The sequence below is a fragment of the Podarcis raffonei genome, chromosome 3 (assembly GCF_027172205.1).
Source record: "Podarcis raffonei isolate rPodRaf1 chromosome 3, rPodRaf1.pri, whole genome shotgun sequence".
In the NCBI taxonomy this organism is placed as follows: Eukaryota; Metazoa; Chordata; class Lepidosauria; order Squamata; family Lacertidae; genus Podarcis; species Podarcis raffonei.
The window spans coordinates 30,698,996-30,712,802 of record NC_070604.1 but is presented as its reverse complement, the minus strand read 5'-3'; the positions used below and the strand labels follow the sequence as shown (position 1 = coordinate 30,712,802).

General features: G+C 49.0%; 1 protein-coding gene and 1 long non-coding RNA gene across 4 annotated transcripts in view; one reads left to right on the top strand and one right to left on the bottom strand.

Annotated features, from left to right (window-relative positions):
* Positions 1-4,124: 4,124 nt before the first annotated feature.
* On the bottom strand, positions 4,125-6,859 carry ID2 (inhibitor of DNA binding 2). 2 transcript variants are annotated; one of them, XM_053380939.1, is made up of 3 exons: positions 6,355-6,859; positions 5,372-5,453; positions 4,125-4,764 (listed from the first exon to the last, which is right to left on the bottom strand). In XM_053380939.1, exons 1-2 carry the CDS (start codon positions 6,700-6,702, stop codon positions 5,397-5,399), a joined length of 405 nt encoding a protein of 134 aa, XP_053236914.1. In that variant the 5' UTR covers positions 6,703-6,859; the 3' UTR covers positions 4,125-4,764; positions 5,372-5,396. The 2 variants fall into 2 exon arrangements, with proteins under 2 accessions (XP_053236914.1, XP_053236913.1); XM_053380938.1 differs by having other exon boundaries at positions 4,125-4,776; positions 5,389-5,453.
* Positions 6,860-6,913: 54 nt separating this feature from the next.
* Positions 6,914-13,807, top strand: part of LOC128410148 (uncharacterized) — a 34,286-nt gene continuing 27,392 nt past the window's right edge. For both annotated transcript variants that reach the window (XR_008329399.1, XR_008329398.1), the window contains exon 1: positions 6,914-7,342. This is a non-coding gene — a long non-coding RNA (uncharacterized LOC128410148). The remainder of the gene's footprint in view (positions 7,343-13,807) is intronic.

Below are 13,807 nucleotides of genomic sequence, written 5' to 3'. Positions count from 1 at the left end.
AATATTTGAAAAACCGCCTCCATCCCTACCAACCTTCTTGGGTGTTGATATGGGCAAAGAGGGCCCTTTTGATATTCCACCACCCTCATGTACAGTGGTCCAGAAAAGATCACAGAAGTGCATCTAGCATATTCATTGTATAGCTTCCATGTCATGCTGAAGATGCACCCCCTTTTAGCCTACCCTTTGATGAGTTATGGTATTATGGGACCCAACTTTTCTGTTTTGGTTAATTTATGCTCTGCTGTTTTTGCTTGAATTAGTTCTGCTTGGTTTTTTTGTATAAACAGCTAGACTTTCATTTGCCTTTTATTGTATAAAAGTATTGCTACAGCCCGCCCTGGGACCTTGCAGTGGGCACTGGAAAAATCTTACAATTAAAGAAATAAATGAAAGGAGCCAGTCCCAGCCCGAATTGTGGTGTGTGTGGGGGCTTTTGTGTCTCATCTCTCAGGTGCAGTTGGATGGAATGCTAAGCAGGGCTACTTAAATGTTGTGGAGAACTTGAATTAGAATATCTTGTCCTATAGAATGCAATGGGCGTCCCATATTTCATTGGACTCTCTGGCCCTTTCTGACAGGAAAGAGTTTGTGTTTGTTTATTTGGCAGCCGAATTGAGTTATAACAGAATCACAAGCCAACTTTTTGAGAAAATGCCCAAGGACATTTGTGTCACTTGAATCATTAAAATGGGCTTCTTTTGGAGGAAAGGTGGGATATAAACTTAATAAAGCAAATAAGTTCAGACTTCCAAATTTACTTCTATCAATATCTCTTTCAAATAGATAGTTTTGATCTATTTGTAAATACAGCAGGAAGCCTTTTTTTTTTTAAAGTGGAAGTTGTCATCTTTGTCTAGGCCGCAAGGTGGTGCTCACTGTCCACAGACAGAAACAGTAATGTTTGGCACAAATGGAATGCTTCTCAAAAATAGGAATATTCAATACTTGCATGCATTTCCTCACAGTTACATTTCAGAATGGCAGGCTTCTTTAGGTAAGAGAGAGAGAGGATTTGTAAAGCACTTTGGTAAATTCTTAGCAACCCCAAATTGTGATTGGACAGTTCCCTTAACTTTTTTTTGACGTTCTTGTAATTTGAACTTGACAGTAATACATCTTACAAGACTGGCTTACACTGTGTGAATGTTGCCACATGGAATCATTTTTGTCAGCTATCCTTAGCTGACACACCTCTGACCATAGACTGTCCTGCTCTGTATTGGCCATCTTTTTGTTCAGTGCTGTATCTGCAAATGTGCTATTTCAGTCCTGTTTTGCATTAGATTAGGCCCCCAAAGAGAGAACTATTGGCATGCTGATGTTTGTTCCTTAGGAAACTTTTGCCAAACAGTTCAGTTAATCTTTACTGCGTTTCTTTTTCTACACAGCAGGACGAAATGCAGTATTTTTTACCACTCTTGCAAAAGGCTTTTAAATTACCATACTCTTGGTGAATTGAGTCAGATGTACACTACACCCATTGGAATTGTTCACTAGTGAGTCAACAGGGCATTCTACCTTTTCATCAAGCTGTTTATATAAGCAGAAGTATGATCATATTGAATACATGAATACAGTCATACTTCAGGTTACAGACGCTTTGGGTTGCGCGATTTCGGGTTGTGCACAGCGCCCCGAACCTGGAAGTACTGGAACGGGTTACTTCCTGGTTTCGGCACTTGCGCATGCACAAAGTGCTAAATCGCACTTTGTGCATGCAAAGTGCCAAATCGCAACCCGTGTGTGTGCAGATGCGGCGCTGCGGGTTGCGGACGCTGCAGTTTGCAAATGTGCTTCCCGCATGGATCACGTTCGCAACCTGAGCGTGCACTGTATAGTGAAGAGCTTTTCAGAAGCTTGCTCTGGGAGCTGTTCTATATCAGTGACTGAGAGCAAGCCCCACAGGTCAGTTAATCTGGAAAATAAAATATTGAGACTGGCTGTTCCCTCAAATTCACTTCCATCTAAATTGTATTTATGAACCATGTTAATGATAGATTATTCCTGATCCATTCTTACAATCTGATACAGGCTTGAGAGTATGTTGCCATCTTTATAACACTTGTACCTTCTTGTAAAGTGCTGGGTTTGTCACGCTACAGTGGAATCCGTCTTAACAGCAAAACTAAATTTGATGTAAAATCTGTTGTTTCCGTTGAAATGCTGAGGAATTGTTTGACAGAATCATGCAACTAACGAAGCCCATAATACAAAAAGGGGTAGATACACAATTTGTGTGACAGTTATTGCAGTTTAAGGCAATTATTTGTCATTTAGGTTTAATTAATTCTCTACCGTTCCCTCATTTGTTACGTGCAAACACTGACTGGTAGGGAGGAAGCAGCTATGGGTTTAGATTCTGTAGTGTCCGCTGATGCCCAAGCGTTCAAAATTGAAGTTGAAAGTAACTGTGGAAAGTTTTCAGTGTTCTTATTACTTTACTCCTGGGGAGGAGTCAAATACATTAGTGGCATGAATTACACATTGTTCTGCCTATGCCAAAGAGCCCGAATTTGAATATTAAGATGAAATGCCTTGAAAGAAAGAGGAAGCAGGATAGTGAGTCATATGGGTTGCTCTTGGGAGCAGCCAAAATACTCTACAGAATAAAACCCTCTGCAAATTAAATTCCAGTTTGCAGATATGCATCCCAGAGCACGTGGAAAGTTCAGATATGCGTCTCTAAACTCCTAGCGTTCTGCTGTCGACAGAACTTTGCCTGTTTGGTGAAAGATAAAATCATATTTATCGTATATTTAAGGCTTGAAGCCCTCATTAATTTGACAGAAATAGTGACGGAACACAGGAGGCAGAGAAGATGAGCTCTCTTCCCGCTTAGATTGCTCTGATCCCTTTGGAGAAGGCTGGGCCGCTGATTGGTTGGGGCAGCTTCTGTACTAAACTGATCTGAGCTGGCTCACCCCCCCCCCCAGTCTCTGTGGATAGATTTGATGTCAAGGGCGAGGAAAGACAGCTGCGGCAGACTGTGCGGCGCCACCCACACACCTGTTCTCTTTGGTGAAAGTGTTACAGGCCCCAGGTGAGGCTTCTGCATTTCAGTGTAAGAGTCCCCAGAGCACAGAATACCCAGGCTCACGCCCAGGTGCCAAACGGAGGCATTCCTCACCAGGACTCTTTCCCCAAAACTTTGTGCAGTCTGCTGCAGATGCTTCTGCTGTGCAGCTTTGCCAAAAGTCAGAAATTAACATAGTGTGCTGAGAACTGGCTGTTGCTGGTGGTAGAAACTGACCACATCCTATTAATTTCCAACAGGCAGGTATAGTATAGCTGCTACAAACGGTTATTTCTGCACTAGAAAGTTGGGGTTGCATGCAGAACAGGAAAAAAGGTGCATAATTTTTTTGGGTGGGGGGAGCAGGAGAAACCTACACATATTTACGCCGCCTGAATTCCATGTGAATCACTGTATTGCAACATCCTAACTTTGTGCAGGATTGCAGCCTGCCTTAAGGCAGTACTACAAATACAACTCAATTTCTTTTGCAGGGAGAGGGTGATGCTTAGAGCAGCCAAAGTTTAATCAATAACATGAGGGGTGACTTTCATTTCTCAATAGCTTAGTCATATAGGGAAGCTGCTGCAACTCATTAACTAATACCCTTTTGCCTTGAAATATTGCATGGATTTAGGTAAAATTTTCAGTTTAGTGCTACACATCAGCTTCTCCGTTAAAATGTGTTGCAGAAGCTGGGTGGCTGGGGAAATGTAACAGCTCTCTGCTAATCTTAGTTAGGCATAATTATCCAAAAGGGCAAGTTTGCTTGGAGTTGAAGTAGTTCCTGTGCGAAGTTAATGCAAGTCAATCAACCCAGGATGAAGAACAAACAGAGCAGAGGAATTTCTCTGGCTAAACTGAATTTGATTTTGCCAGAGCTTAACATCATTCTCTAGGTAATGAACAACTTAAGCAGTTTCTCCTACGGCGATTTCATAAGCTGATTATCAGACATCTACCATACCTCCTCCCCTCTTTTTTTAAGCAACTTAGGAACATACATTCATTTCAGGTACTTTTTTATTGTGTAGGTTTTACAAATACTCCCCCCCCAATCACCCCCAGAAAACTGTTGGTCACTATGAATAAAGCAAGCAAACTACTGTTCAATAAACACACATTATTTATTTTGATTTTGTATAAAAAGGTTAAGTTTACAACTAAACTTTTATAAAAAGTTTAGCATGATTACGTACATCATTACACTTTTTGCAGAAATGCACATTTCTGCTACTATACAAGAAAACTCTAATTAAAGAGTTCAAAGTTTCATTCCCATATTTATATATAAATATATACATAGCATTCAGTCCTACGTTTGTGTCAAAAGAGGATAATTTTTGACAAAGACTTCACTGAAAAACTGAACACTAAATCCTTCTAGTACTCACGCTCCACCTTTGGAGGAAAAAAGGCAAAGTCTGCATTTAAAACGGGCAATTCCTTATGAGTTTTTGTTTCATTTTTTACATTTCATTTTGCTCCCCGTTGTGGGGATATTATATAAATGAAGCCTTCCAACTAGAGAAAGGGCATTTTTAAAAGTCTCTTCATAAATAATTAAGATTAGTCCATGTTGCAGAAGAGGGGAGATGGGTGTCCACAATTTCGCTTAAAAGGTCCATTTAACTGGATATGGATTCTCCCCCTCCAGATACAGCTGAAAATCAGATTCAGCAGCTCGCCCAAAAAAAAGGGAAAAAAAGAGGCTGTCTTCTTGTGCAAAAAAAAAAAAAAAAAAAAAAGTCAGCAAACACCTGCAAAAGATTGAAGAGAGGCATATTTAGAAGAATGCTAACAGGGCAGAGATCCGGACAGACTGGCGCCAGAGAGGAAGCCACAGTTTGAACATTTAACCAAACACTCAAAGATTGGGCAAACCCTGGCGTCCAGATGCAGCATGCGCACACAAACACACACTCTGATACAGACACCACATATGAAATTAAAAAATTGTCTGGGGTTTGAGTATGAAGAGACTCCTGGTAACACCCTCCCCCTCTGCCCCCAAATTATCTATATAATAACTATTTGAATCTCTATTTGCGGTGGCAAGAGACACTAACCTACTTCTCTGAGCAATTATCTTTTCATTACAAGTTCTTTAACAAGGAACGATTCTGTATCTCCATGTTAAGTTTCACTGCCCCATTTGATTAGGCTTTCTGGAGGTTGTCCCTGAATTTACAGCATCCAACGTTTTGGGTACAGAATATGCAGAAGCCAACATGCATTTTATGACTTAAACTGCCACTTCATAGAATCCTCGGTTCCAAGGGCAATTCTGAACACCCCCCCTCCCACATTTCTCATGGGCAACACTGTTAAATCATATACTTAAAAAACAGAAAGAAACCTGAACAACTTACCAATTCCTTTAGCCACAAAGTGCTTTGCTGTCATTTGACATTAACTCTGAGGGGAATTCAGCTGCCTGCAACGGGGGAGGGAAGGGGGAAGGCAGTGTGGTGTTAAGACGCTTAACAGTTCAAGAAAGCATATGAAGCACACTCCAGATTACAAAAGGCACTAACCGTGACGGGCAAGGATTCCGATTTGACCACAATGGGGGACATTAGAATGGACATTAGAATGGGGCCACGGGCCCCTTTGCGCCAAGACGCGCGTCTTTGGGCGTCGCGGCGCAGCCTTCTCGGTCTCCCTCCCCGGCCCGGCTAGCCCCGACGCGGCTTCTTTCTGGCGCGGGGAGGGGGCTTCTTTCTGGCGCGGGGAGGGGGCGCCTCTGGGGCCAGTGCGTCGGCCGGCCTCTGGCTAGGGTGGGCGGGCCCCGTCGGGGCGGGTGGGCGGTCTTGGCGCGCAGGGACTAGAGCGCAGGTGGCTCCGGCTGGGCGCTTCGTTCGCCGCCGGTGGCGCGTTTGGCGGGCTGCGCGCGTCCAGACAGCGACCCGAGCCTGGGCGGCGTGGCGCTTGGTGCCGGAGCCTCCGCCCGCAGCGCCCCGTCGGGAGACCCGGCCGGAAGGAGCCTCGAGCCGGCTGTCGGACGCGGCTGAAGCAGCCAGGGCGGCATGGCAGGCGGCGGCTCCTCGGCGACTCCACGCGGCCAGCCCAGCGCGCTGGCCGAGCCCCGCAGGCGAACGCTGCCCGTCGGTGAGGAGGGGCTGCCTGGCGTGCCCTCCGAGGCCCTGATGCGCGGGGACCGTGGCAAGCGCTGAGAGCCGCTGCCAGCTCGTCGGTTCGGCGAGACATGGGGCTCTGCTACAGCCTGCGCCCCAGGCTCTTCGGGGACTCCGGAGGCAGCGAGCGCCCCCCCCCCCAGAAGTTGCGCCCGGTGCGGCCGGCCCCCCCTGCACCCCCCACGCTACGCCACTGCTTACCTGTAATGACAGGATGCTGATGTCTGTGTTTAAGGTGGTCAGCGGGGTCCTGGAGGAAGGGTTTTGTCCCGGTCTCTGGTGATGGAGGCTGACGATGCTGGGGTGCGTGTCCAGAGCGATCTGCAGGTCTAGAATATAGTCGATAACGTGCTGCAGGATTTCCATCTTGCTGACTTTCTTGTTCTGCGGGATGCTGGGCACCAGCTCTTTGAGCTTGGAGTAGCAGTCGTTCATGTTGTACAGCAAACTCATCGGGTCGTCCACCGGGGTTTTGCTCCGGGATATCCCCAAGCTGTGCTCCGAGAGGCTGTTTTTCCGCACGGACCGCACCGGACTGAACGCTTTCATGCTGGTGGAAAGAAGAGAGCCGGCTTTGCCTTTTTGGAGACGAAACGCAAAAACGCACGCGCCACGGGGAGGAAATGGCTCTCGCGTCTCTTCTCTCCGCGCCTAGCCTTCCTCCTCCGATTCCTGCTCTTTGCAGCTGCCTGATCCGCGCTCGGAATGAAGCTGAAGGCGCCTCGTTCCTGCTTTTATACAGCAGCTGATTTTTGTCCAGCAGCTGACAAATCCAGGCTGGGCGCGCTGCGATTGGGCACCCTGGACACGTCAGTCAGGCGCGCAGGCACTTCTCACTGGTGCCAAGGCAGCCGAAGAGAAGGCTCTGGCCTTCCGCGTTCGCAGCCAATCCTGGCAGAGCGGGGCGGGCCCCCGAGCACAGCTGTGGGTAGTAAATACTGCACAGGCAAGAGCCGAGCCTGGAGTCAAACCGAGAGCATTCCGAGGGAGAGGAAGGCGCGGAAAGGGCTGCTCTTTGCAGCTTGGTTCCCAAGAGGCAGGCCTGAGAAAAGAACGCAAGAAGAGCCCTGCAGGATCAGGCCAACGAGATTCCATCCTGCTCTCACAGTGGCTGTGGCTACCTCACTCTTCCTGCGTGTCAACTGGACATAGGATGCATCATATACAGTTGTCACCATGAGTGTAACAAGTTAGTTTTCTTCCATGTACGGGCCACAGAGTTAGTATTATAATATATATTTTTAAAGAACCTGCAAGAGTGGTTTTTAGATGCAATGCCTACCAAAAAGGGAACATACAAGTTCTTTTTATAAGCAAACCAAACAGCAGTGATAGTAACTTCCAGTCTTCTCTGGCAGTCTGTTTCAAGCCTGATTGGCCCAAGACTTGCAATCACAGATTACTTATTTTGAAGCAGTTCCCTTGAGATATGTGAGTGTGTGTGTGTGATCTCACTCACGGTCAGATACTGTAATTATTTGGCTAAAACAACTGAGTAGTTTATTTGTGGCTATTTTAGTGAAAAGACATCATTGGATGCTGGAAGCCGAGGCACCGCAGGGGGGGGGGGGTAACTGTAACCTAGTCAAGCACATCTGTCAAACATGCGAGGCTTAAATGGAACTGTTCCCTCTCTGCCAGCGGTGCAGAAATTCAGAAGTTTTCGAGGTGATGGAGTTGTTTAGTTTCGCAAGTACGCTAGCTAAGCGACGCTATAAATTTCAGAGCGTTAGGCTAACGTGCATATGTAGTACCCATAGACATACATTGTTCATGTAAGACTCCTGCTTGTGCCCCTTTAATGTATACATGGCATTTAAATAGATATAAATGAATCACAGGACAAATATGAATGCCTTACTTTATTTGTATGCGTGAAGCTTTTCTTGAAGATAACTATGGCGGAAGCCTGCTCAAAACAAATCACTACACCATATAGATCATTATACTTAATTATGACATGGGGGGTTGTCACTGAAAATAAATATACCTCCAGTAAACATTAGATTCAGGGGTGCATGGGTGGTTTTGAGGTTATTTGCAATATCTATGCTGCCTATAATGCAGTGTGTGTGTGTGTGTGTGTGTGTGTGTATACACATACACAACTATATATACTGTACTTTGAAATTAGCTTTGAGGGAGATTACTTGCGCAGGTAAGATCAGACATTGGCACCTCTGCCTTTTGACCTCTCTGGGCTACTGGAAGGTCTTCAGGTTTTGCTATCCCTCATGTTCCTCTCTCCCACTTTTTTGCCTTTTGATCCAGCTCATAATTTGTGAGCAACTCTCTCCCATAATGAGTACAGGTGGTGCTCCTCCCCTATATATATTTTTTGTTGTTGTTAAAAAAAAGATGTGGATTGTTAACATCCCAATGACATTTCCTCATGTGGCGTTATTGTTTGTAAACGTTCTTTTCCCACCCTGCAAGGGAAATAAAATTGCACTCCACGCAAGTGGCTGTAATCACTGAGTGCCAGCTTACATGTTCTTGGAACGGAACATAATAGGTTGAAGGGCAGTAGCTGCTTCCACCAACCAACCAAGATATGACCCTGGACTTGCTGTCGCTCAACCCTTTCCCCACTTTTTCCTCCTCCCCAAAGTATGTGGCTTCTCTGCCACAAGACTACACTTACATTCCTAATCAGGGTACCTGGGTACAGAGCATGGGCGTGGCCAGGGGGACAGGCTTTTTGTTGGGGCAGAATTGAGTTATCTGCAACACAATTGGCCAATGATGAAGTATTTTTATTTATTTACTTGATTTAGGGGGGCACCTGCCCCCCTGTCTACGCCCATAATGCCGAGTTATAGCACAGGTTCAGTGTTTAGCATCCCCATCCAAGGCTGGAAACCCTGGAGGATGGCTGCCAGTAGACAATGCAGGACTAGATGGACTAAGGAACTGACCTGGTAGTGTTTCCTGTGTACTTTGCCACTCATTTAATTGAAGCTTTACTATGCCTTATGCTAAAGAAAAGATTAATTGACCCTGTAATGCTACGCAGATAATATGGAAGTTCTACCGAAGAGTTCTCAGTAACAAAGCACAGGGCTGCACTTTAAAACTGCAATCCAGCTGTTAGGCTACTTAAATCCAGTGGAAGGCCATGATCCATGCAGCATGACCCCTAAGTATGCTTACTCAGAAGCGAATGAGCTCAGTGAGAGTTGCTACTTAACAAGAGTGCTTTTCAGACTTCAGCCTTAAGCAACATGCAAGATCGCAGCCATATCTTTTAGCAACAAAATAATGTTCATGACAATTTTATTTCTTAAATACGTACGATGGCTAGTAAAAAAACACACCAAAACACATGATTTTGCCCCCAAGGACTTAACCCCCACAATATTTCCTTATGATCAGCTGATTTCTTAGCCTGTGTTTGAGGTCTTCCGAGATACATTTTTCTGGCTATGTCAGACTTCATCACTTCATGTTTTTATTTCAGACGAGACTGTATGCAAATTGAACAGACTTTTATCACTGGTTTGTTACTGTATGCTCAAGGAAAAAAATAACAACCAAGAACATTCATAGGTAGGGAAAGGTAAAAAATAGGTAGGCTGGCAGGATATACTGCAGTCACTTTGAAATACAGAGGATAGCGTCTTAAACAGAGGGCCAAAACCATTGTTAAAGCCAAACTAATTTGGCACATGACATTTATGAAACACTTTGGATGCTTAAATCTCTTCCACTGAAATCAGTGCTAGAGAACTTGTGGATGGACACTCTTTGATAAAAATTACTTTAGTATACACTTACCACTTCCACTACCATATTTACACAATTACTTATATATTAACCTTTGTAAGCAATTTATTACTATAAATACTTTTGAAGTGTTGCTGTGCTTGAGGCGAACCATGGGCTATGTTATCTTCTTGAGCATTTTCTTTTCCGTTGGAAGCTACTTTAATATCCAATTGTATTTTACTGAGAAACTGTGCACTAGTGTTCTCCAGAAACTAAGCTGTCACATGCATGCTTATTCAGAAGTCTTTTGCTGCATTCAGAGGGGTTTATTCTCATTGCAACCTAAATCTAAACTAGATTGTACAGCTCTGCAAGCCTATTTGCATTCCAGCGCTCCGGTTCAATGCTCGATTGTTTCTACCTCATCAAGCTAGGTTGGGTACAATCCTAGCCATAGGTCTGCTGGGATGAGTTAAGATGCAGTGGATATTTGGCTCAGCATACTAAATCCCAGCTCAGCTGGGCCATGCTGGCAGCAAGTCCCCAACCCCAACTCAGTTGGAGATATGCCAGCCTCAAGTCAACTGAGCTGAGACCAGTGAAACTTCTGCTGGAGTAAGCTCTGAAAAATGGCCGTTCCAGGAGAGTGGGATCGTGCCGGATTTTTTTAAGCTGTATCCTAACTCTGTTCAGCTTGGTCATGTGGCGTGGCAACCTGCCAGAATTTAGGAGCCTGGCAAAAAGTGTGGTGTAAGTCAAACTCTGTTAAAGGCTTGTTTTCCTCTGCCCGGCTTAGGCCAACTCAAATGGCAATAGCCCTGCTCTGAAACAGATCCGGTGTAGTTTGCACTAGCTTAACATTTAAACCAGAGTTACCGTATTTTTCGCACGATTGGACGCACCGGACCATAGGGCGCACCTAGTTTTTTGGGGGGGAAATAAAGGAAAAAAAATTCCCTTTATTTCCCCCCCCAAAAGCAGGTCAGGGAAACCGAACCAGGTCGAGGAACAGCGGGATAGTGGCGCTGCGCCTCCCTGCTGTCCCCCGAGCTTGTGGGGCTGGCTGATGTCTGCCTGGCGCGAGGGGCGCTCTGCTTCAGGGCGCCCCACCCGCCGGGCGGCAGGCTGCTATCCGCAGCTTGGGGAGCCTTGCGGGGAACTCCTGCAGGGCTCCCCACCCTGCGGATGTCTGCCCGGCGCGAGGGGCGCTCTGATTCAGGGCGCCCCACCCGCCGGGCGGCAGGCTGCTATCCGCAGCTTGGAGAGCCTTGCGGGGAACTCCTGCAGGGCTCCCCACCCTGCGGATGTCTGCCCGGCGCGAGGGTCGCTCTGATTTAGGGCGCCCCACCCGCCGGGCGGCAGGCTGCTATCCGCAGCTTGGGGAGCCTTGCAGGGAACTCCTGCAGGGCTCCCCACCCTGCGGATGTCTGCCCGGCGCGAGGGGCGCTCTGATTCAGGGCGCCCCACCCGCCGGGCGGCAGGCTGCTATCCGCAGCTTGGGGAGCCTTGCAGGGAACTCCTGCAGGGCTCCCCACCCTGCGGATGTGTTCCCGAAGCGCCGGGCGCTCTGCTTTCAGGGCGCCCGACGCTCCGGGAAGCAGGCTGCTATCCGCAGCCTAGACATCCCTGCGGGACCTCCCGCAGGGTTGCCTAGGCTGCGGATGTGTTCCCGAAGCGCCGGGCGCTCTGCTTTCAGGGCGCCCGACGCTCCGGGAAGCAGGCTGCTATCCGCAGCCTAGACATCCCTGCGGGACCTCCCGCAGGGTTGCCTAGGCTGCGGATGTGTTCCCGAAGCGCCGGGCGCTCTGCTTTCAGGGCGCCCGACGCTCCGGGAAGCAGGCTGCTATCCGCAGCCTAGACATCCCTGCGGGATCTCCCGCAGGGTTGCCTAGGCTGCGGATGAGTTCCCGAAGCGCCGGGCGCTCTGCTTTCAGGGCGCCCGACGCTCCGGGAAGCAGGCTGCTATCCGCAGCCTAGACACAGCTAGCGGAGCGCTAATCCCGAAGCTTGGGGCTGCGGAGCTCAGCGCGCCCCAAGCTTCTGGGTGCCGGCAAGGTCTAGACGGCTAGCGGAGACCTTGCCGGCACCCAGAAGCTTGGGGTGCGCTGAGCTCCGCAGGCCCCAAGCTTCGGGATTAATGCAGCGCTCCGCTAGTCGTGGGAGAGCTGGGTCTCCCACGGCTAGCGGATAGCTTCCTGAAGCCTGGAGAGCGAGAGGGGTCGGTGCGCACCCACCCCTCTCACTTTCCAGGCTTCAGCGAAAGCCTGCATTCGCTCCATAGGACGCACACACATTTTCCCTTGCTTTTTAGGAGGGAAAAAGTGCGTCCTATGGTGCGAAAAATACGGTATTCATGCTGGCTTCCCATACTCAGGAGACTGCTTCCTTAGTTGCAAAAAATAAGGCACAACAGATGGAAAAAGCACCCAAATCCTTGTGTGGTGTCCTGAAGACTAAAATCAGTGCATTCCGAGAACCTCCTCTTTAGGGCTCTGAAACGTATTGCAAGCTGGAATAAGAAGTCCTTTCTAAGAATGGCTTCAGAGTTAAATTGGTTGGGAATTCAAACAGTTTGTTTAGGGCCTGATGTAAAAGCCGCCCATCCAAATGGTGGAGCCTGCCAATCTTTCCCCTCTCAGCTTTTCTTGTGTCACATGAAAGAGAACAGTGAGCGTCCGCTTGAGGAAAAAGCGTTTGCGCCACCTTTGATGGCAAGGACGAGGCGTGGGAGCCGTCTATGTATGCAATGGGTGCCCATCTTCTTCCTCTTTCACCGGGGCGTGAGGAGAGTGAGACCATGACTCTTAACCTCAGGGTCGCGGGTTCACGCAGGCAGAGATCCCAGCCTAGCAGGGGCTTGGTACATAGCTGTCAACTTTTCCCTTTTCTTGCGAGGAATCCTATTCGGAATAAGGGAATTTCCCTTTAAAAAAAGGGAAACGTTGACAGCTATGGTTTGGTATAGATGACTCTTGGGGTCCCTTCCAACTCTAATACCCGCCTCTGGTTCCTTTTACAGGGAAGCGGCGGAGGGAGGTACACAATTGGAGGGGGGGTGAGGTGGTGAGAAAAAAGAGAGGCTGTTTCTCCTGTTTCTTGCAAGAGGGGGGCGAGGGCTAAGTGTGCAAAGAATCTCGCTTAGGAGCTCCTGCGCCTCAAAAAAGGGGTGGCGGGGGAAAGCCCCTCAGCCCGGCCTCTCTCTTCACGACCCACTTCCTTTCACCCCCCCATAAGTGAGCAATAAAAAGGACGCCCCGCCCCTCCCTCCCCCAAATCCCAGCCTCCTGCACCCGGACTGGCACGGGCAGCAAGCGGCGGCTGCAGAGGGGGCTTCCCCTAACGCCGCCGTACGCGCCCCAGCCGAGCGCCTCCTTCCTCCTGCGGCTCCCTTCCCGCTCCTCCGGGCAGGCCTCCCACCGCCTGCCTGCCTTCCCTCCCTCCTTCCTTCCCACCCAGAGGCCGGGCCCGACTCGGCGGCGCCAGCCCCGTGACGTCGCTCCCCCGCTGCCTGCCCTCCCTCCCGGTCCAGGCCGGCGGCGCCTCTCAGGCGGCTGTCATGGAGACCGGGGCTCGGCCCGGGGCTGGGGGAGGCTGCAAAAGGCGGGGCCCGGCCCGGCCCAGGCTTGGCAGCAGCAGCGGCGCGCTTTTTTCTCACCCGCACCTGCAGTGCAGCTCGCGCTCTCCTCCCCCCCCCCTCGCTTGCTTGTTCTTTGCAACGGTGTGTTGGTGCGCGCTTGCGCTTGAGGAAAGGAGCGAAGCGGGCCCGGGAGGCTTTCCTTCTGCGGACGCAGCGCGCAGAGAGAAACGCCGCTCGCCGCCAGTCTGCGCCGCCGCGGAAGAACGGAAAGCGCCGCCGCAACACGGTTGCACCCCTAAACTGCTTCTGCGGCTGGGATATTTTTCTAGTCCCGTGATAATTTCTGGCACAGGTTACATAGGCATTTGC